The sequence below is a fragment of the Bidens hawaiensis genome, unplaced genomic scaffold, assembly GCF_021521415.1.
Source record: "Bidens hawaiensis isolate Kalapana, Puna unplaced genomic scaffold, B.hawaiensis_p1.1 tig00002717_1, whole genome shotgun sequence".
Taxonomy (NCBI): Eukaryota; Viridiplantae; Streptophyta; class Magnoliopsida; order Asterales; family Asteraceae; genus Bidens; species Bidens hawaiensis.
The window spans coordinates 813,428-837,627 of NW_027491146.1; the positions used below are offsets into that span (position 1 = coordinate 813,428).

A 24,200-nucleotide genomic window follows, 5' to 3' on the forward strand; every position below is an offset into this window, starting at 1 on the left:
GAAATTGAATACTAGAACTGGTATGGCATCAAGTGACACTTGCCCGATTACCTGAATTTGTTTACCTATATCAAAACTCGAATTCTTATACAAGGTTTAGTTAAGCTAACAAAAAAAAAAGTTATAATTTATTGTCGTGGGTTAACTGGGGAGCTAAGGATGAAAGGCATAAAAGAAAAAAACATGTATTTTCTCTAATCACATGCAAGGCATATGTCAATTTCCCCATCATTTTAAAACGTTCATAATTTTTTCGTTCGACATTTTCTTTTAATAAAAAGTTCACTATTATAACAAGCGTTTTTTTATCATTAATATGAGTATGACTTTGTTTTATATAAAAAAAATTATGTCATTGTGTCTTATATTCATCATGGTGTCTCTCTATTTATCATTATTTCTTTATACTTATCATTGTGTTTTTTTTTTCAAAAGTGGTGAAATCTGAAAATTGTAATAGTGAAATAACACCGTTGTATAATTATCATATGTAAATATAATGATAAAATAATAACTAAATCTAATACATAAAAGTATAAAACACAATGATTAATGCATATTACACAATAACATAAATCATAAAACACAATGGTGAATACATATTACACAATGATCTGAAACGTAAAGCACAATGGTAATTACATAATACACAATGACCTGAACATAATACACAATTAACGTAATACACAATGACTAAAACAACATGATGAGTAAAAAGACACAATAACGAACAAGAGATAAAATGACGAGCATAAAGACACAATGACGAACAATAATATACAATGACGTATGTTTTGTTTTAAATTTTATCTTTAATATGTGTAACGATTGAAAATCACAATGACCATAACCTATAACACAATGTAGAAAACTCAATGAAAAAACACAATGACAAACCAATAACACGGTGTATAAAAAGTAAAAACCCACTATTTCTTTTTTATTTTTATACATTAATATGATACTCATATTTAAAATAAAAAACCCCTTGTTATTATGGTGATTTTTTTTTCAAAAAAATTGTCGTATAAAAGCGTTATGAACGTTTTAAAATAACGGAAAAATTGACATATGCTTTACATGTGGAGAGAGAGAAAGTCAACAATATGAATCTTTCCTTAGATGCCCTTTCTATCATTTTTTATTCTTAAATTAATCACAACAATTCAAATATAAGAATAATAGATTATATTACTTCTCACACTTCTCATTTGTTGTTAAATTTGTACTTTAACCTAACCCTTTCTATACAAGGCCAATTATTATCCCTATGTGTTACAAAATGTGTCTCAAACCAATGTGCTACAAAATGAAAACATAAATTTTATTGAACGGCAAAGAATCTCACGTGTAAACATATCCTTTCGGGCATATGTCCACGATTGACTTCTCAACCACCGTGAGACCGTACCCCACTGATGTGTGAGAACCAGATGGAATCCGTAAACCATTGTGTCCTGTCGGGTTCGAACCGGGATTAAAACCCTGATTCATCCCTTCACCCAGATATTCTTCGAACTGGCTAAAATAAATATCAAACTAGCGTCTCCATTTAAAAAGAACTGTCCTCTTACCATTAAACCAACTTCTTGTCACGGTACATAAGTTTTTTTTTGTTTTCTATCCAACAATTATTTGGTCATCCAAGTTTACGTATATCACAAAAAAAGCATCGCATTTTCCAGGTATATAAATTTTACCAAATGTACACGTGTCGTATGGTGAACATATTACAATTCACACACATCGGAACACAACTGAACGCAAACACAACACAGCAGATTCCAAACAAAAACATTAACAAAATCGAAATCAAATAATATATTAATATCAACATTAATATGTCTTCTTCTTCTTCATCTTCAGATTTGAATTGGGGTTCTCTTATTCGAAACACTGTCCTCGTTCTTCTCTTCGTTGGCATCGGCATCGCCTGTTATACTCTTCCCGTCGAAAAGGTTATTATTATTATTATTATTGTTGTTATTTATTTATGCATTTTGGATCTGTTTACATTTGTAGTTTCAGTGATTGATTTCACATATGTGGTTTGCATTTGGATTTTAATTCTAATAGGATTTGAATTCGGATTTGGATTCGGATTTTAATTGCATTTGCTTTTGGTTTTTATGAATACATTTTAATGTTTGATTTGAGTGAGGAACACGTAGACACAATAACTAATCGTGTCATTTTTTCAAACACGAACCTGTTACACGACACGAGAGATAAATGCCACATGGTGTTTATCGACTAGTGTTTAGACATTGTTTATCGTGTATCGACCAAAGTTGACGGCCGTAAGGGGCTGGGTACATGGCATTTTTTTTATTTTAAAGAAAGTTAAAAAGAATAAACAGGCCATTAACAGGTTAACAAGTGTTTAACCTGTTTAGACCCCATAGTTATTACAAGCCCTCACCCCATAGTTATTAAAAGGCCTCACAGCCTTTTTCCAGGCGAGGCCCAATAAATGCACTTCTAAATCCTGAGCGAGGGTCTTTTTATATTGTCTAATACATATGGTTTTGGGAGTGAGGGTCTCTCTAGAAGCAACCTCTCTATTCTTTGGATAGAGGTACGGTTTGCCTACATCCCACCCTCCAAGACCCTGCATATAGCATTGCTATTTGTGGGATGTCACTGGATATGGTTGTTGTTTAGATCCTAAGCGAGCGCTTCAGTATTGTTAGTTCGTCTAGGCAGGGTAAGAAAAAAGCTTGATCTTAAATTGCAATTATACTAATCCTAAATTTGAAAAATTAAGAAACGTGCCTGAAGAATTAAACCTATTCCGACAAACACCGAGGACTGGAATTAGGGTGGCGACATCAAGCCTGCAATTGTAGAAGAGAATCACAAAAGGGTGCCATCTCATTCTTCGCTATACGAGAAGATAAAAACCGAGCAAAAGAAATGCAAGGGGTGCGATTGAAAATTAGATCTAGGAGAGGTTAGAGGAATTTACATTGAACAATTTGTTATTCAAGTATTGGAATTGTGTTTGAATCTCGACTATTTTAGAACTTTTGGTACTAATTAGATGAGATTAAATGTTATATTCTAGCTTTTGTTTATCTTTTTTGCCGAATAATATTATTTTTCTTATACATAATATATTTTATTTTTTTATTTAAGGGACCTTTTTTTTTCTCAGGCCCTAGCTTTTTTTTCCCCTAGCGCAATTAATAACTATGTTAGACATGGATTTAAGATGTCTTAAATGTGTTGACCTGCTTAAGACACGAAACATGTTAAGTACAAACCCAAACTTGTTTAACTCCATGTCATTTCGTGTCGTGTTAATAGATCCGTGTTAGAAATTGTCAGATCTAAATTGAGAAGTGCTTCTTGTTAACTCCAGATCTAAATTTAGTTATAGTTTGAGATGTTTGTGTTTGAATGCTATTATTTATACCTCGGGTTTTGTGTATACAGGCTTTGAAAGACTTCTTGTTATGGGTGGAAGAAGATCTTGGTCCATGGGGCCCTCTTGTATTGTGAGTATTATTATTATTCCAACTTATATTTGCTTGTCGTTGTACATCAGGTGATCACATCGGCTTAAATTGTTTTATAATCCACCCTGCAGGGCCCTTGCATATATTCCTTTAACCGTTCTTGCACTTCCTGCATCAGTACTTACAGTAAGATCTCAACTCCATACCTCTATGCATCCATTATAGGGCTGTAAACAAGCCGAGTCAAGGTGGGCTCGGGCTCTTTTACAAACCGAGCCGAGCCGGCTGCTTTATCTTAACGAGCTGAAATGTTGAGATCGAGTCCTGCTTGTCAAAAGCTCAAGCCACCACTTAGCTTGTCGAGCTGGCTCATTATTTTTAATTTTAAAGTTGTTTGGGTATTACGCATATTGATACATATAAAAACTAAAAGCAATATTTTTAACATACACATAAAGAAGAAAATTTATAAACTATCATCATCATCATCATCGTACTCAGTATATCCCACCAATAGCAATGCTATGGTAGGGTCTGAGGAGGGTAAGATGTAGACAGCCTTACCTCTATCCCATAGGGATAGAGAGGCTGCTTCCGGTGAGACCCCTGGCTCGATAGTAGTTTTGCATCAAGCCTTGGACATAAGGCACATAGCACTCAATCATCGGGACACCGGCTGATCGGTGCATGTGCCCTTGTCTTTCGGCTATCAACGCCACCACATGATGCCTGATTTATAAACTATAGAATACATAATTTATATATATACATTAAAATTTGTGTTTTACTTTTTAAAGAGCTAAACAACAATTTCAATATTATATTTGTTTTTTCATCGAAAAATGTCACGTGACCTTTATTTATATGAACTTGTTGCCACGAGCCGAGGCGAGCTTGGTTTCAGCTTGGCTCATATACAGACCAAGGCTTGGCTCGATTATTAGCAAGCTGATTTCGAGAGAGCTTCAAGCAAGCCACGAGCCGTGACCTTTTTGAATACTCCTAATCCACCATAAACTTCTTTTAATCGTTGTTCCATTTTTATCTCATTTTAAGTTTACATTTCTCCGTCTTTTGACAATTCTGGTGTTTCTTTCAGTTGGGTGGCGGTTATCTGTTCGGTTTGGCTACGGGTTTCCTTGCTGACTCTACTGGTGCCGTGTTAGGTGCTACTGCAGCATTCCTTCTTGGCAGAACAGTAAGCCTTATGTTCTCGAACATTCTTGTTCTTTATTCATGTTACGAAAACTTTTGCTAATCTTGTTTCACCTTAAGCTGTTTCGCAGATTTTTAGATCGTATGTCATTTCTATGCTGGGTGATTATCCACAGTTTCAAGCCGTTTCAATCGCTATTCAGAAAACCGGATTTAAGGTTCGTTTAAAAGACCATTTTGACCCTTTATTATGTGGTAGTCTAATATTTCATTTTTTTATTAATATTGCAGATCGTATTTCTGCTTCGGCTTGTTCCATTGCTTCCATTTAACATGATGAATTACCTTTTGTCTGTAACTCCAATTTCCGTATGCGAGTATGTGCTGGCTTCATGGTTGGGAATGATGGTATTATCACTTCACTAAATAATGATATTTGATTATGTATTTGTTTTAAAGGCATACACAAGTATATTATGCGTAGTTAGTTATATGGCTTGTTGAAACTTGTCGTCTGTTGGTGCAGCCAATTACCTTTGCGCTAGTATATGTTGGAACAACTTTGAAGGATCTAGCTGATGTTACTCATGGTTGGGATCAGTTCTCAAAAACTCGTTGGGTAAGAGATGCTTTCTTCGTGTTAATCTTATATACACACACAGAGACACACACGCATATATATATATATATATGTATATATATATATATATATATGTATGTATATATATGTGTATATATGTATGTATGTAGGGAAGAGATCTAGACAGAGTACAAGTTTTACGGGAACAAAAAGAATAAAATGAACCAATTATTTATTTTTTCAATCTTAGAAAATTTTATAAGTAAAAGAAAATGGTATAAATTTAATGTTTGTTGTTTCATACTCTCTCCTAAAATTACAAAAAGAAAATAAAATGAACATATTAGTTTGATTGTTTGTTTATGTATATAACATGTACACATGTGTAAGTTAACACTACAAATTTAAAACATATATTAACAAATTAGCTTGACGCCTTGACTGTATAGGTAAAATTAACTTCACAAATAAAAGCATATAATTAGTTTGATGGTATTTATGTACGTAACCTACACATTTATGTAAGAAACACAAAGTTTAAAATATATATGAGCAATCATAAAATTAAACGATTCTCACAATAATTTAGTGTTCCCTCACCTTACATATACGTGTGCGTGAGTGTATTTATATACATGCATTTATGTGGTTCTCACAGTTCTCTACTTAAAACTGAATATGTATTGAGCGACCCTCTATATTTGCTTAAATACCTATACCTATTGCTTTTAAGATGGGATCATGCTTAATTCAAAACTAATATTAACTTATTAAGTATTGAACCATGAGATGCGCATAGCACTTGTACGTAGTGCTTTAAAGAAATAGTGGCATACCATAATGATTTATGCATAAAGTAAAAGCAGTGTGTGCAAGTGTTTATGTGTTGCTCGTAGACTCTAAACTCTTGAAAGAGAGGAATAAACACTTCTGCGTGATGCGTGAATCGAACGAAAACAATTTCTGTTGACTGTTGACATTTGCTATGTTTGTTTTTGGTGTGTGCAGGCGTTTGTTATTCTAAGTTTTTTTGTGTCTGGTAAGTTGCTGCATATAATAAAATCCTAAATTAAATTTTTTTTGGTATCATGTATAACATGCATACTTCCAATTGTTTTCAGTGATCCTAATGCTGGTCGTTATGAAAGTTGCCAAGTCAGCACTAGATAATGCTTTGGCTGAAGGTGCCGATTTAGATGGCACTGGGACCGAGAGCTCCTCTGTTGTAGAGGAAGCTCGGGTAGATGTCCATGACCCGCTACTCGTCAAAGGCTGACTCTTTTTTCAAACAATGAGTCACGGATGATTATTTATTTATTTGTTTTTAGTACTTTCTTTTATTAATTTATTTGTATAGTTGAATTTCCTTAGGTGAAGTGTTGTCACTGCAATAATGTTCCGAAAATGAAGATTAGAAACATTATTTTTGTTGCATATTTGGATTAGTAAGTTTTCGATTTTTGTTTTTTTTGGATTATTAAAGTTTTGATATTTTCCTTTAGCAACACATGCTTGTGCTTTAGGGGCGATAATGCGTCAAAACGGGCTTGAGTGACAGCCATTAAATAACATTATAATTTGGTTCATGCTAAAATGGATTCAACCATAATAAATTCATATTGAAACGGTTCGTTTTTATAAAAGAAGTGTTTGTCGTTTTGGACTTTGGTTAGGATTTAAGAGCAAATCGTACTTGTGTTTTCGAAGTACCCATCTATTTATTCTTTAATGGGTTGATTTGTGTTATAATCAGTTGTTTGAGGAGAGAGTCTTAAAATAGGCCACAAGTTTCAAAACATCCATTAATAATCCATCGAAATCCATCTCCGTCGTGACATTTGGTTTCCCACCGATGATTTTTGCCCCCCAATAAAATAGTGACACGTGTAAAGATGTTGACCCCCACCTATGAGATTTCAAAGGAAATCCGTCTGACCCGTGAGATTTCAAAGAAAATCCATCTGACCCGTGAGATTTCAAACCAAAATAGTCTCCTCCATGAGTTTTTGAAAAAAAATTAAATCCACCTCATTTCACCATTGATTCACCACACCCGCAACTTGCCGGAAAATGGAGAAGACGACGGAACCATTGATTCACCACCACCACCACCACCGCCAACGCCGCCACTTGCAGGAAACCGGAGAAGACGACAGAACCATGCATTGATTCACCACCACCGCCGCCGCCGCCGCCACTTGCTGGAAACCGGAGAAGACATGATGCAGATATGTTTATGTTGGAAGACAACAGAGTTGATTCATCACAAAATGGAGGCTAGCACGAAGACAACGGTTGCCAGATATGTTGATGTTGGATGGTGAAAGTGACGGTAGCCATATATGGTGATGTTAGATGGTGAATACGACGGTGGCTGGAGATGGTGAATATGACGGTGGTTGGAGATAGTGTAACCGACGGTGGCCAGAGACGGTGATGTTGGATGTTGAAGGACGAAGATGGTGATGAAGATTAATCGGGATTATTTCAAAGAAATGGGGTGGTGGTGAGTCAATGATGGATAGAGGTGAATTCAAACTTTTTGCAAAATCTAGCGGAGGAGATGGTTTTAAAGGAAACGATTTTGGTGTCAAAACTCACGAGTTAGATGGATTTGACTTGAAATCTCACGGATTTGGCACGAACCCAAATGTCACAGGTTAAACGGATCATTATGAGATTTTTAAAATTTTTGACCTAAATTAAGAATCTTTCTCCTCACTTGGCTTTCCCTTTTGAAATTCCCTTCCTAAACTTTTTTACTTTTAACCCTAACACCTCATTCTTGGGTTTAAAATACAAGGAAAAGAAATGATAAGATTGAATGGGGGAAGAAATAAAAAGAAATTATATACTTAAAACACATTCTCAAGTTAAAATAAAATAAAATAAAAGAAAAGAAAGTGTTAATTACATTCTTGAGTTAGATCGGAAGGAAAAGATTTGAAAAAAATTGTAACTTTACTATTATGTCCTCATAACCAAATGGAAAAGAGAATTAAGATAGGTTAAATTAGTAATATTGTAATGGGCTATAAACTTTCCTTCACAATCAGACCATATTTGGCTGGAAAGTTTTGGAGAAAAAAAGACCTAACTTTTCTTTGCATTCTCTTTCTTTTCTTAAAAAAAAAAAAAAAAAAAAAAAAAAAAAAAAAAAAAAAAAAAAACTCAAAAATGAAAAAAGAAAAATTTTCTTATCTTTTTTTTCCGAACCCTTAAATAAAAGGGTAAAGTTAAAAAACATAGTACAACAAAAATGAGAAGTGTGAAAAAGAATCTAATCCATTAATCTTACATTTGAATAATGAAGATTAATTTAAGAAAATAAATGGATGAGAAGGGCATAAAGGTAATAGCCTATTTTTGTTGACTTTCTCTTTCCACATGCAAGACACATGTCAATTCCCCCTAGAGATGGCAATGAAACCCGAATCCGATGGAAAAACCCGAAACCCGATATAAATGGGACGGATAATACCCAACCTGTTAGGGTTTGGGACGGGTATGGGAATAGTTTTGAAATTTTTTATGGGTTTGGGATGTGTTTGGGATTTCTAATATACCCGATTACCCGACCTGATTACCCGATAACATAGACCTATTTACCCGATTATATACCCGATATAGCTTATTATATTATACATATACTATATTCAAAATATATTATTTGTCAAAACTTGTTTATGTCAATTATTTGAGATATTTTACCTTTATGGTAATCATCTTTGTAATCGATTAGTTATATTTTGTCAAAACCCCGGTAGAAACCCGACAGGTTTTGAGCCGGGTATACCAGACGAGTATTTTGTCAAAACCCGATAGGAAACCCGAAACCCAATGGGAAAACCCAAAACCCGATGGGTAATTACCCGATTAAAACCCGACGGGTTTGGGATGAACTTTTATAACCGGGTATGGGTTTGGGAATACATAAACTAGACCCAAACCCGACCCATTGCCATCCCTAATTCCCTCATCATTTTAAAACGTCCATAACTTTTTCATACAACATTATTTTTTTAGTTCGCTAGTAGTAACACTCATTTGACTATGACAAATTTAGAGTTTAGTTCGCCAGTAGTAACACTCATTTTGACTATGATCCATTGATTCATCTTTTGATTCTAGAAAAAACAAAATTAAGAAATTTAATGGTAATTGACATGCTGTACTGTGGGTCAAGGTTTAGTTAAGAAAATGAGATTGTTGTTATCCACATATTATCTACATACATGGAACGAAAGAGGTATATGAAATGTAAGCACACTTGATTTGAATTTTAGGGGTTTGGAAAGAGGTATACAAAATGTAAGCACACTCTATTTGAATTTTAGGTGTTTGGGACTGATTGCTAAAACTATTTATCTACTTATCGTGTTTTGATACACATTAGCTGATTTGTGATCCATTTAGAAAATGCAGAAGGCTACTCATTGAATTTTTGTTGTATTTTGTACTCCTTTTTTCTTACATACAGCTAAACATTCTTCAAGTGCAGTATGTTATTTGAGACTTTTCTATACGGTAATGCAGGTTATTTGCATTGAACAAAGGCTTTGGATTGTAACATATCATGTGCAGTAGGTGTGTGTAAGTCAATTGTGTTATGTTACCTCTGTGTGGAATTATTTTACCTGTTTGTTGTAGTTTTGTTATTGTAATGGTTGTCTTTTATAAAGCAATAAATTAAAGCGCCACCCTTTCTTGTAGCTAATGTAATGATTTTCTTTTAAAGGTCAGCAACGAGTGATGATGGTTCTTCCAACGACATCGATGATGGTGCTTTGCAACGCGAGGGATGCAACTCTAGGCTTAACTTCTAAACATTTTTACAAAATTAAATGTAACATTATAACTTATAATGCAATGCCTATGCCTATACATTATCCTCAAACCTCAATGTAACGCGGTAGTAGTTTTAGCAGCTTTGATAGCAAATCAGTCAAAACACAATGCACAATGCGGTTATAGACCACTGCTCATGCCATAATAACTTCAAGTGAAAATACAAACTAGAAATTAAATATACATTAACATTAACACTATTAACGAGCTTATTAAGCTCGAACTAAGATCTACTAGATATACTAGATGAATAATAAACTCAACTTAACTACTTAACACCACCCATTACTACAAAAGCTTCAATAAAAAGCGGTCTCATTTTTATGTTAACAGCGGTGAAAGCATACAACCGCTTTATTATTTTAGAATTCAATGCTTAGAAGCGGTTTTGGGTTGGAACCGCTTCAAACCCAACCAAATTAAAGTTAAAGTCAACGTTTATATATTTCTTCAAGCCTCACATTTTCAAATTAAACACAAAAAGAAAGGAGCTTTTCATGAATCTAATTTCATTACCCGCCATTATTCCTGTATCCCACCATTCCTTTTTCCCAAATCTTTCAAATTCCAAACCCTAAACCCCAAATCTATCAGGTAACTGTTTGAGGTTTTTATATGTTAGAATAACTATTTGGAGCTTGCCGGTTCTTCAATTATATACTACATGTGAATGCCCACAAGGTGTTTGTGAATATGCCATTTGTTGTTTTCTTGTTGATTAACTGTTGTAGCTTTTTAATATGTGTTACAAGGATTTGTATCACTTTGTTGTAAGGAGGTTTCAAAGCAGGAGTGGGAAAAACTATGGTTGGAAATAAAGGTATTGTAATTAGTGTTTGTAAATTTATACACATGAAATATTTGTTAATTATTTCATTTAACATGTGTTTTGATATAATTAGGCTCATTGGAAGATTGAAGACAATGAGCCAAAGAAAGTCATGCTTAGAAGAGCCACAAAAATTTGTACCAACTTTTGAAGTTATCTTACACAAAACTATGTATATGAAGGAATCGACTCTTACAGTTTTTTCTTTTCTTGATAAGTCAAAGTGGCAAGTGCTCAAAGAGTCAAGGTTACTCGAGGCATTCAAGGTATATGCTAGTGATCTATAACAATAATTATTATTGTTATATTTTTGCAAAATTAGTAATTAATTGTTAATTTTTTTGTAGAAACTAAGTGAAAAAAACAAGCAAAAGTGCAAAAAGCACATAAAAACCAAGCAAAAGGGCCAGCTTGACCCGAAGACGTTAAAACTCACATTATCGACCTATCAAGTCTTCATAAAGATGAAGAATATTTGCTTGCACCCTGTTTGGAGTAATACATACTATATTTTTAGGTCTTTTAATTAATTTTTATATATTTTATTACTGCATTTTTTTAATCTAATTATTCCATTACTTTCTGTTTTGTAGTCATCATTGGTCCTTGTTTATAATTTCTTCCAAAAATAAAGAAGTATTTATTTAGACTCTTTAAAAGGCGTAAAGGACCAAGATTAATATCTTCTTTCGAACATAATTCAAGATGCTTTTGGGGAAATAGTGTGACATTTGAGCCAAAACAAGGCACACCTCAGTATGTATTTACCGATTAAGCAAATAAACGCCTTTTGCGTAAAAAACGAACGATTAACCGAACGGGTCGGGTTATGACCCAGATATCTCGGGGGGCCATCTATAAGTGATATACGTTTAATACAAGCTAAAATATTAGTAATATGGCCTTAGTTCGATAACAAACAAGTTAAACGAAAACATGCTCGTTTAACTACCCGTTATAGATTTAAACGCTAAAGATAGTTACAAAACAAGCATTGTATCATCCGTTAAGCTGAAAAAGACTTACCAAACACTTCTTTGAAATGTTTTAAGCGATCCGTGAAAATATTTTTGATTTTTACAAACATATAGTATGTTTTTATAATTTTACTCAAAACTAGCCGAAAAACACTCTTTTTCGTACTGTTTAACGCACCCGATAAGTTTTTCGCGCCAAAAACCGAACCTGAACTAAATTTGGACTGGGCTTATCGTTTTTGGGCCTTTAGAATCAGAAACTTGGGCCAAAATGGGCCCATAAGACTTCTGATCGGCCTAGTAAACCCCACCCCCATTTTTTTTTATAAAACTTGTTACCTAAGCTTTTTATTTATTTCACTTGATAAAAAACTGGAGTCCAAGAAGCTGCAAGTCACTTTTCCAGAAATCTTCCAAAACCCTAAGGTAACAACTTAAATAAGTAGCTTTTAAACTTGTTTAACCTTGATTAATACCATAAAAACATGTCTTAATTGCTAAAAATCATTCCTAACCATGTAAAAATCCTTAAAATGGTCCATAAACATTTTTTTGATCATACACATGGTAAGGAACCTGTTTTGATAGTTTTTTTGGCCATAAACACGGATTAAAGGGTTGAAACGGCGTTTTTACGGTTCAAAAGTTTGTTTTTGTGCACTAGCCGAAACCCTAAGTTAAAGGGCTGTTCTATTGATGAAACCTGCTTGGTTTGTGATATAGGACTTGTATCTAGCCTACATAGGAGCACAAGAGCTTGAAAAGTTGATTAGAAAGGCGGAAATGAACCAAAACCGCTAAGGTAATGCCGAAACACTTGCTTACGGGCTGTTTAGGTTAAGGTTGTGATGTGCATATTATTAGGCCTTGAAATTTTTCAAGGACATCAGGGACCATGTCAATGAGTCCCTGTTCAAATTTGGTAATTTTTCGACCACAACCGAATTGGGATGTTTATTTGGGAAAAATAGCTAAAATACTTCAAAAATTATGAAATTTTTCTGGGAACTCAGATTTGATGTATTTTGATCACATATGAATTTTGGGATCATTTGGAGAAGTCTAAAGGTGTTTTGTGTATATGCGTTCGTGTGAATTTTTATAGCCGAATTTGGGTCGAAAAGAATATTGCACGAGCTTTTTACATTCTGGAATTGATACAGGTTATTTTGGGACATGATTTGAGCATTCAGTAATTTTGGTGGAATTTTTGGAAATTGTTTGGGATAAACGGACGATTTTCAGGCGAAATATAGTTGATAAAATGAATTTTTATAAATTAATAAATCAGTAAAAAAATTCCAGAAATATTTTTATAAAAATCTACATATTTTAATTGATAAGTGGCTAAATTTTCATAATTTAATGATTAACGATTAATTAATTATGCTAATTTAAAGATTAAACAAATTTAGTTTTCATAAAAACCGGCAAGTTTGCGATTAACGAATCTGCGGGAATATCAAAACACCAAGAGTGATCAAAAATCATATTTTTGGACTAATTAAGTAAAAACAAACTTTTCTATGAGAAACCTGGACAATCCAGGTGGATTGTGCGCGTTTCTTCTTAAATCAAACTGAATAAACGGAAATGGGCCCCGTGGCTAATCTGGGACCCCAGTATGTGATCCTTCTTTATAACTTAATCATTTTGTTAACCAATACATTTACCCAAGCTTATTTTCCCATAACTGTTTTCTGAATGCGTAAACGAACAACTTGGCCCAGCTGGGAAAACGAGAATCTGAGCCAAGTTCAGTTCTAAGTATTAGACATTGAACAACATCACAACCTAAGCCTATTGTCACTTTCTGGGCATTCCAGCTATACCCAGATTAGTTATACAGCCCAGTTTAGTATTGAGATTATAATAATATTAAAATATTAATATTATTATAATATTGATTATAGGAACTACTGATAGCGGACCGAACAAACCACGAGCTGATACAGTACTGATTATCTACTAAACCGTGAGTTTCATGACCCCACTCTTTAAACAGTTTTACGAACTTTTGGGGTGAAAAGCATGTTTGATTACATATACATACCTGAAACATGTATTGATGTGAATTATCTAAGTGCTAACACACGAAAGTCCTCACAATCACAGTGATTAACTTCGAGCCGGTGGCTTGTGAATAGTACTATTGGTTTGACAAACCCAAACGGAATCGGCCTGGTTGTCGTGTCACATAGCGCCGTTTGCACATGACCATATTTATACAAACAGGCTATGTAGTGTTAGACATAGCTACCGGGGCATGTTGTGGGCGGAAAGGGGCCACAATGGTTGATTGAGCGTGGGAAATGGATGCACGCAGCACATACAGTCAAGGCTTCACTGTAGCTTAGCATAATTACATCATTTACATACATACATACTTATTTCATGATTACAAGTGTTAACTTGTGAATACTCATTATTGTTTTCTTGAAACTCGTGAAACTCACCAACTCTAGTAGTTGACCCGTTTTAAACTGCTTTTCAGTTGTATCTAAATCGGAATGATTTGGTGATCTGTTACTTGCCCAAGGTGTGTGGTTGATGCTATCTGAATAGAGGCAAGGGTGTTAGTAGTAAGAATGTATAGTTAACGAACTAGTTTTGTTTGTATCACCTAGACTGTAAAACAATGATAGAACAAAGAAATGTAATATATTGTAAATTAGTTTGTAATGTTTCTTTATAAACAATGTGTTGATACCAGAGGTGTCTGTTACATTCCCGTTTTACGCTTCCGCATTGTGCTAGTCGGGGTGTGACAAATAGTTACATGGAAAATGATTGAGGTATGCTTTCTATTATTTTATTTTTTTAGTTTTTGTTGATTGGTTTCTAGTTAGTAGTTAACTGTATTTTTTTTATTGTAGTACAAGCAGCAACAAGGCACTTGGGAATGTGGATATATGGTTATAAAGCATATGCTTGAATTTCTTTATCATTATCACAATCAATTCGCCAACAATGTAAGCATTTTTTAATTATATATAATAATTTGTTTATTGCACTATATATTAGGTTTGTTTCCGGTTTTTTAAGCTCCCAAGTCAGGTTTATTATTCAGGCTTGTGTTGGATTGTTTGGGCTGTATTCTGAGAACAAAACCTGAACACTTAATTTTTTATGTTCAAAAGTAAAAATAAATAGCTATTACTATAATAGCTAAAAAAGTGTTGCTGTCGACATCTAAAATGTGTGTATATTTCATGTGATACAATGGTCATTAGTTTGTGTTTTATTGCTTATATCGGTTTGTTAGTTGCAGTGGATGTGTAGTTGTGTACACAATATATCTATAACAGCAGGTTTGTGATTAAGTTACCAAAGGTATTTTAGTAATTTGGGATTGGTTACAATATATGTTTTGGTTGTTCGGGCTTGAGTTTTTTTGGTCTGGTTTTGTTTTAGAGGTAATGTGAAAATAAAGGTCTGATTTTTCTTTTTTCTGGTTTTCGTATACGGGTTAGTTTTGGATATGTTGCTATTTTTTAAGGTTTGTCGGGTTCTTATATATAAGATTGTGGTTTTGTTCGGGTTATATTAACTTTATTTGTTTGTTTTTAGATTTGGCAAGAATCGGGATTTGCTATGTTGTTGGAGATTGACAATACGATAATGAGAGTAATGCCGTCGCTTTTTAATAGATTGTTTGAAAACAGCCCAACGTTAAGTTAGATTTATATGTTTTTGACATTGTTGAATTCGGAAAATTGCAAAGTTTTTGTATTGTTGAATTTGGAAATTTTGTATGATTTTGGTAATGTATGAAACAGTTTTTGTTGCTTAATATTGTTATTGTTAATGTAGTAGTTCTATTAAATAAAATATCCAGCTAAAGATGATTGAAGTTGCAAACTAATGAATAATAAATAGCAGCTCAAAGGTGGAATAAAAATAATAACAGCTAAAATGAGTGTGCAAGTTAAAAGCGGTTTATGGATATACAACCGCTTTAAATTAGTGCACCGCTTCAAAGTTAAGAAAAAGTCAACAACCGCTACTAAAGGGACCCCAAACTTCAATTAACAGCGACCCTATATAAAGCGGTTCTAAACCGCTTTAAAGTTATCCTTTAACCGCTTCTAAGAGACCTGTTTTGTACTAGTGCCGCTACTAATATTAACAGTGTCGCCGCAACATGGCAGGGTCTAATAACTAATTTGTTAATATAATTGAAATCTAAAAACTTGTAAAATGAGATTATTACCCAAAATAGCAAATACAAACCACCATGTCTACTAGTAATTACGTGGAGCCCTATATCAAAAGGGAAAACACTATATAATAGTAACCAAGTTTCAATTTTGGTACAATTAAGTCACTCATATTTTGTTTTGTTTCAATAAGGTCATTCAACTTCCAATATGTCTCAATTGGATCACTTAAATTTCAATTTGTGTTCCAAAACTAGAGGGACAACTACCATATTATCGTAAGTGATATATTTGCTGATATAAGTAAAAAAAATGTTGGTTTTAATGACGTTTTAGTTATTATGAATATATAATATGTAAAAAAGATAGCATTATAACATTTATTAAAAGTTGAGCGGCCTAATTGAGCTAAAATTGAAAGTTGAGTAACCTGATTGAAACACATTGAAAGTTGAGTGATCTAATTGAAACAAAATTAAAAGTTGAGTGGCCTAATTAAGACAAAATAAAATATAAGTGACTTAATTAAAACAAACTTGAAACTTGGTTACTATACAACAAAGTTGTCCCTATCAAAAACTATCCCAAGCTCAATAAGGTAGTTCACGGGTTTCGGGTTAGAACGAGTTTTCGGCCGGAACATAGTTCGGGTCAAAACGGGTTTCATATCAGAACAAGTTTGAGTTGAAACAGTTTCGGTCAGAAACGGGTCCAGATCAAAATATTTTTTGTGTCGGAATGTAAATACTTCTAGAGTATATGATGAATGGCATCTGAAAGCTTACTAGTTGAAAAACTCTATTTTTCTTTATATTCTAGAGATAAAAGTAATACAGAGTGTGGGATGTGAATGCTCCAAGGGAAACTGGACATATAGGATTGGCAAGCTATCAAACAACAAGCATATGGTAAAAGGATAAGATAAAATAAAGGTGACATGCAAATTCCACAAGCTCCTAAAATAACGCTATAGTACATGCACCTAAAAATCCCTAATCTTATTCCTGCGTCTCCACTAATATATCTGTCCTTGATCATGTCTTTACAGAAGTGTAACTCTTAACAAATTTCTAATTCGCCCATCCATTCCAGTTTTGGGTTGTCTTTACTTTTCTCCCCTCCACAAAAAAAGTTTCAACAGCTCTAATAAACAGTGGTAATTTATATTAATAAAATAACGTTTATCAGACTATATACGTTAAAAAGAGAGTTAAGTGCTATTTTCACACCTGTGGTTTGTTTAATTACGCAACTTTAATACCATTTTTGAATTCATTGAAACTGTATACCTGACATTTCAAAAACATGCTATTTTAATACTTTTTTCTAACATTGTCTATTTTGTCCGTTAAGTCAGGGGTAAATTGGTAATTTCGCTTATTTGATTCCTTTTATCTTTTGAGTTAAGTGCTAATTTCATACCCTTGGTTTGTTTAATTACGGAACTATAGTACCTTTTTTAAATTTATTGCAACAAGATACTCGGATTAATTTTGGATACACAAGCAAACCAAAAGAGATATTACATATTATAATTAAATGATCATTTCTAACCCTAAATGAACATATCACCCCCTTCTCATTGATCCTTCAAACCCTAACCATTGTTCATCTTCAAGTTCAATTAATTACGATATGGTGCTTTGCCCATGTGGTTCTTCAACCATCATTCAAAAATCTTGACATCATATAACCCTAATCGACATTTTTGTTGTTGTGGTAGAAAGATATGTTAAAATATTAATTTTGTTCACCTCTGACATAATTAATCGATGTTGGTCCTCCAATTTCGGACATAATTGATTTTATACTGAAAGTGAAGCTGTGGGTTTGTTAAAGAACTACTGTTATCATACCCGGACTTTTGAACAAAATTAACGCACATGAAGAAACAACAAGAACAATGGCTAAGATGTACTTAGATATCTTGAAGCTACTGGATGAAAATTGGCAATTAGTAACAAAAAGCTAAAATTATGTTATGCGTTTCATTGATGTTCTATCATGTATTTTAGTGACATTTAAATTGTAATATGTAATGCTCTTTTGGTTTGTCGATAAACTAATCCAAATATCCAGTTGCGAAACATCAAAAAGGTAATAAAGTTGCGTAATCGAACAAACCACATATATGAAATTGACATTTAACTCAAAAGATAAATAAATAAAATAAATGAAATTATCAATTACCCTGAGTTAACAGACAAAATAGACGAGATTAGAAAAAAAAAATACTAAAATGACATGTTTTTGAAATATCAGGCATCCAGTTTCAATAAATTCAAAATGATACTAAAGTTGTATAATTAATTAAGCAAATTGCCGTATGTATGAGAATAACGGTCAACTTTTAAAAAAAAGTTAAACGTTGTAATAGAACAACTTCCATGAGAAACAATCAAAGAAGCATTATAAAAAAAATCAGAAATAAAAATAACTACTCATAACAAATTATAGTTAACTAGATTTTATCCCCCGTATTATGCGGGCTGTTTTACATTATTCGTTATATATATATATATATATATAGGATTTTAATTTTATTTATTGTAAGAAAGTTAATAATTAATATACTTGAGGTTTGATGATAAAATGGTTTCACAAATAAATGATATGTTATAATCCGGTTTAAAAGCTATTTGGGTTTAGTGATACCCATTACCCGTTTATTTTCTTTATTATAAAATTGTTTCTTAATTATAAATAATATCTTTTTTTAAATAAAATAGGATATTAATTTTTAGTATATCCTTATTTTATAGGATTTTCATATCAAATATTTGATGAGATTAATTTTTAATATAATGAGATGTTATAACCCGTTTAAAAGCTATCTGAGTTTGGTGAGACCTTTCCCCGTGAATTCGGGTCAAATGCGTGAGAAGCCTTCATTTACAAATAAAGCAATCAGATGGCTTGAGAGAATGGTTGTTTTGTTTTTTAATACTTATTTTTTGGATTTTAATTTTTTTTATTGTAACAAAGTTGATAATATACTTAGGGTTTAATGATAAAAGGGTTTCATAAATAAATAATATGTTATAACCCGTTTAAAAGTTATCTGGATTTGGTGACCCATGACCCGCTTATGTATTTTTACTATAAAATTGTTTATTAATTACAAATAATATCTTTTTCTTTTTAAATTGGATATTAAATTTTAGTATATCCCTATTTTATAGGATTTTCATATCAAATAATTGGTTAGATTAATTTTTAATTTAATGAGATGTTATAACCCGTTTAAGAGCTATCTGGTTTTGGTAAGACCCATGTCCATGAATTTGGGTAAATCAATGAGAGACCTCCATTTAAAAATCAAGAAATCTGGTGGCTTCTATAAAAGAGGGAAGCGACCACATCGCGACACATATGATTTTAGGGTTTTTGTTTATATATATTATATATTATATATTATAGATATATACTTTAAATAGTGACGATAATATCATATTAGTTGGAGCTATTTTTAATGACGTTTTTATTTTCTTTGCGACCCGTGAGATTTGAACTCTTATCGTATAGAAAGACAAAGCATTATATAACAAATTAATATAACTAGGTCATGTAGTATCAATCATACAAAAAGATTATATATTTTAATGATGTCAATATAAATATTAGATAGCATAATATGCCAACGTTTAAATTAGTTACGTATTAAACGTTATATTTATATTATTCTACATTATTTTGTCCGATTTATTTGTTGCATCATTTGTTTGCATTATACAACATCCAACAGCCAGGTTGGTGGCGTACGTATTTCACATGGATACGGATGTAGGGATAGTAAGAGACTAACAGTTGATAATTTCAACTTATTCGTATTAAAAGAAGTTAGATTCAAATTACACAAAACCAATTATTGTAAATCATCAATTTAGAAAATAATATAAGATTATTAGTCGTTTAATAACGTAGTCTTAATATCAAATACAATAATGTAGCGTCCACGTATACTAATCTATAAAATAATATAGGATTATTTTTTTAACAGCCTACAAAAAATCTTATCTTATCTTACAATACTAATAAAAGAAAATGTTAAAGTTCAGCTGTCAAGCATACATTTCTCCTAATTACTAATCTCTCATCTCATCATTCTAACTATCTATAGGTTATGGGTCAAAATCATTTTGTCAAACGGGTTATAACATAGTGTGGATATTATAACATAGTGTCATTTTCATACATGAAGTTTGATCAACTACGCAAATTTAGCACCTTTTTAAATTTCTTGCCAATCCATACCCGACATTTTCAAAACCATGCTATTTTAGTAATTTTTGTTAACCCGTTTGTTTTTGCTTTAAATATACATTAAATTAATTCATAAGTATTTTGAGAATTATAATTGAAATAAAGGACCTTTTTTATTTTTATCGTTTGAAAAATCCTGTATAATACACGGGTTCAAAAGCTAGTATTATTATAAACATCTAGCAAGAAACCAGACTAATTATTTCGAACACACCAAGCGCCAAACAAACCCCAACTACCCAACCCCAATTCCCCAACCAAAGAACCCCAGTACACCCGGAATCTACACCAATCTTCTCATAAGAGACCATTTTTCTAGCCCTGTTCTTGATCCAGAAAAAACTTAACTTCTTTATTTCCTCAATCAAGGTCGAAATGAGGATTGGAGAACCCAAGTGAACTCATGCATTAGTCGTTACTTAATACTTATATACTTAAAAAAGAAATAAAAAATACGTACTTGAATATACAAATTTGGATATTGTAAATGGAAAATCACATGAATAAACACTTTCACCTATAAAATTAACAAAATGAATATTGACTTTAATTTAGCCTTAGCCAAAATAAACATACCAAAATGAGTCAATCAAGGACATGACTAACAGAAAGTGCTTGCTAAGAAGGTTAGAATTTAGCCCAAAAAAACCCATAAAAATAAAATGGGCTGTATGAAAACAGGATCAAAATAATAAATGTGTAAAGACAAGGCTAAATCTTAGTCATCGACTAAAAATGGGAGCCAAGCTTTAGACGACAGATACAATTTAGGTGGCTTTTACATATGTATTGATTTGATTTTCTATTCATGAGCTAGGTCTTATTTGAGGGCGCGGGCACAGACAGGCAACCGACGTGGGCACAAGGTTTGATTGAAAGCATCATCATTTAACCGCGCAAACCCATTAATAGTTTGACATGAAAAGTAGACAAAAAGAGTGTTTACGAACACCATGCTCAAGATTTTCTTCTTGCTATTCCTATAGATGGGCTAGGCCAATATATGTCTTCAGTGGAGTTTCGGACTATCCTTAAGTATCGTCTCATGATTTTTCTATACCGGTTGATGAGATATGGCCCTGTTTTTTGCAATGTGTGTTTAGACTCATTGGGGAGCACGCGGTACACTGTGAAGAGCTCCCTGGGTTCTAAGTACCGACACGATCTGGTTAAGGATGTGCTCCTTGACATATTTAGGCGGGTCGGAAATAAGCTCCTGTGAATTTCCTGACTGACCCGTCGAAGGGAAAATCATCCCTTCTACCGACAGTCATTTTGGTGTTTGGATGGATAGGAGGAAAGCATGCGTGTGTGGATTTAACATGGATTTCCCCTTTGGTGGGCTTAAGGAGTAGTGGTTTCACAGTCGGTCAAGCTGTTTTAAAAGCTGCTTCAGGCAAGGTTACTAAACATGAGAAGGCGTGTCTTGACTACCAACATGTATTTTTATTCCTTTTTCTTTTTATATTTTTGGTTTCCTTACGCCTGAAGCCAAGTTCAACGGGTCAAGCATAGTAATGTTATGACTACAAGATCAGCGAATGTAGTTTTTAAAATATTGAGTTTTGCAATTCAAAAAGGTGTAGCGGCACAGCTTGTTGCCCGCTTGTCTTCTGTTTTGAGGTATTCACTACCTTGCTTATTTAATAGAATATAAAAATAATACAAGAAATATTAAAAAAAAATAATAATAACAGCACCCACATCCCTTTCTTACTTTTAATTCTTAATATTTTCAACTTAAATATTATTTTAATTAAACTGAGTAGGTGATCGAAACCATAAGATTGGTTGTTGTGAGGATTCAAAAGGGGCGTTAAAGCTAAGATGACACACCCATAACACAGACTATATAAAAATTGAGCTTAATGTTATGCAGATTCCATTCAAATACAAGCCCTTTTTGCACAAATAAGATACAAATATCAAGCCAAGAAATAAGCCATAAACAAGGAATGAAATAAAATTGGAATAACTAAAAATTGGGTCTTGATATCAACAAGATACTAGCATGGAAAATTAAGCATTAATTTAGACTCCCCATCAAGTTGGAGTGTGTAAGTCAAGAATGCCCCAATTTGCCAAGGAGATATTGAGAACCCAAAGCCTTAGTGAGCAAATTGGCTATTTGATTTTTTGTGTCAATGGCCTTTGGTTGAATGTCCTTTGACTCCACCCGTTCACGAACGAAACAACAATCCATCTCAAAGTGTTTGGTAGGTTCGTGATAAATGGGATTGTTGGCAATATGTCTTGTGGCTTGATTATCACAAAAGGGAGGGGTTGGATTGTCTTGGTAAACCAAGTTCCTTCAAGATCCATCGCAACCATAAAATTTCACTTACAGTAGTGGCCATGGCTCGCTATTCTACATATGCCGAAGACCGGGACACAACAGATTGCTTTTTAGATTTCCACGAGATGGGAGGTCAACCTAAAAGAAGTAAGTAACCGCTTCTCGATCTCCTCGAGTAGGGACACTCGAGCCAATTGGAGTCACTATATGTAGTAAGGTCGGTTCCACCTTCTTTTGGTTATGTAATTCCTTGCCCAGGGGTTGCTTTCAAATATCTTAAAACTCTTGTGGCTGCTTCCATGTGACTTTGGCGAGGATCGGAGAAAAATTGACTCAAGACATTCACGGAGTAAACGATGTCACATCGTGTAGCTTGTAAATAAAGTAACCTTCCGATGAGGCGCCTGTATTGACTAGCGTTCACTCTCGCCCCTTCATGATCCTTTCCCAATTTTAAATTTTGTTCCATAGGAAATGCGCTAGGTCGAGACCCTAGAACACCATTATCCTTTGTAATGTTGAGCGTGTACTTCCGTTGGCTAAGATCTAAACCTTCTTTTGTTCGGGCTACCTCGATTCCCAAAAAATATTTTAGGTTCCCTATTTCTTTAATGCTAAATTTCTCGTTGAGATAACTCTTTGTGGCATGGATTTTAGAGGGTTGTCGCTAACAATGATGACATCGTCAACATATATCAAGGCGTCAACGAAAGAAATTTTATCCTTGCATATGAAAAGTAAATTATGTGCTTTTGATTGTTTGAAACTAAATGCTAAGAGAGCTGAAGTAAACTTTTGATACCAATTTCGTGAAGCTTGTTTCAGACTGTACAATGATTTCTTTAATTTGTTAACATCGTTTTCATTTCCCTTGTCAAATCCTTGTGGGAAATTCATATACACTTCTTCATCGAGATCCCCATGCAAGAAACTGCTATTTACGTCCAACTGGTGGATAACCCAGTCTCTTTGTACGATAATGGATAAGAGCGTATGCACTGTGACAAGTTTAGCGATAGGAGCGAACGTGTCGTGAAAGTCGACCCCTTCTAAATGTGTGAACCCCTTTTCAACAAGTCTTGCCTTGTACTTTCAATTTCACTATTAGGCTTGTACTTCACTTTATAGACTCATTTTGAATCTATAGCTCGTTTTCCTGCGGGCAATTTTTCAAGGGTCCATGTTCCATTTTCTTCAAAAGCTTGTATATCTTTTTTCATCGCCTCTCTCCATTTTTCTTATGTACGGCTTGATTAAAAAATTTTGGCTCATCATTTGAAGTGATGGCCGCTAAAAAGCTTTATGTTTATTCGTGAAATTTTTATAGGAATAAACTTTTCAATAAGGTATACCATCGTTGTCAAGGGTTCTTGATCAAAGTGGGTAAGTCATGATCAATAGATGGTGGTAAGTTGACGATGAAGTCATTAGTCGTTTAAGTTGTGATCTGACCCCTTTGTTGCCTGGTTGTTTCAGCCCCTTTACTACCCATTTCCACTTTAATGAGATTTTCAATTGGTTAGTTTTGGGCATGGACCTCACTGTCCAAGGTTTCAAGATTCGGTTATGTGTGAGCCTCACCATCCACGACTTCAGGGATTGGTTCTGTGTGGGCCTCGCTATTAGTAGGT

At 33.5% G+C, this 24,200-nt stretch overlaps 1 protein-coding gene across 1 annotated transcript; it reads left to right on the top strand.

Annotated features, from left to right (window-relative positions):
* Positions 1–1,841: 1,841 nt before the first annotated feature.
* On the top strand, positions 1,842–6,506 carry LOC143620810 (uncharacterized). The gene is made up of 9 exons (XM_077092413.1): positions 1,842–1,958; positions 3,439–3,500; positions 3,593–3,647; positions 4,561–4,659; positions 4,748–4,834; positions 4,908–5,024; positions 5,143–5,235; positions 6,205–6,235; positions 6,318–6,506. The coding sequence occupies exons 1-9, from the start codon at positions 1,842–1,844 to the stop codon at positions 6,470–6,472; spliced, it is 816 nt and encodes a 271-aa protein (XP_076948528.1). The 3' UTR covers positions 6,473–6,506.
* Positions 6,507–24,200: the final 17,694 nt, after the last annotated feature.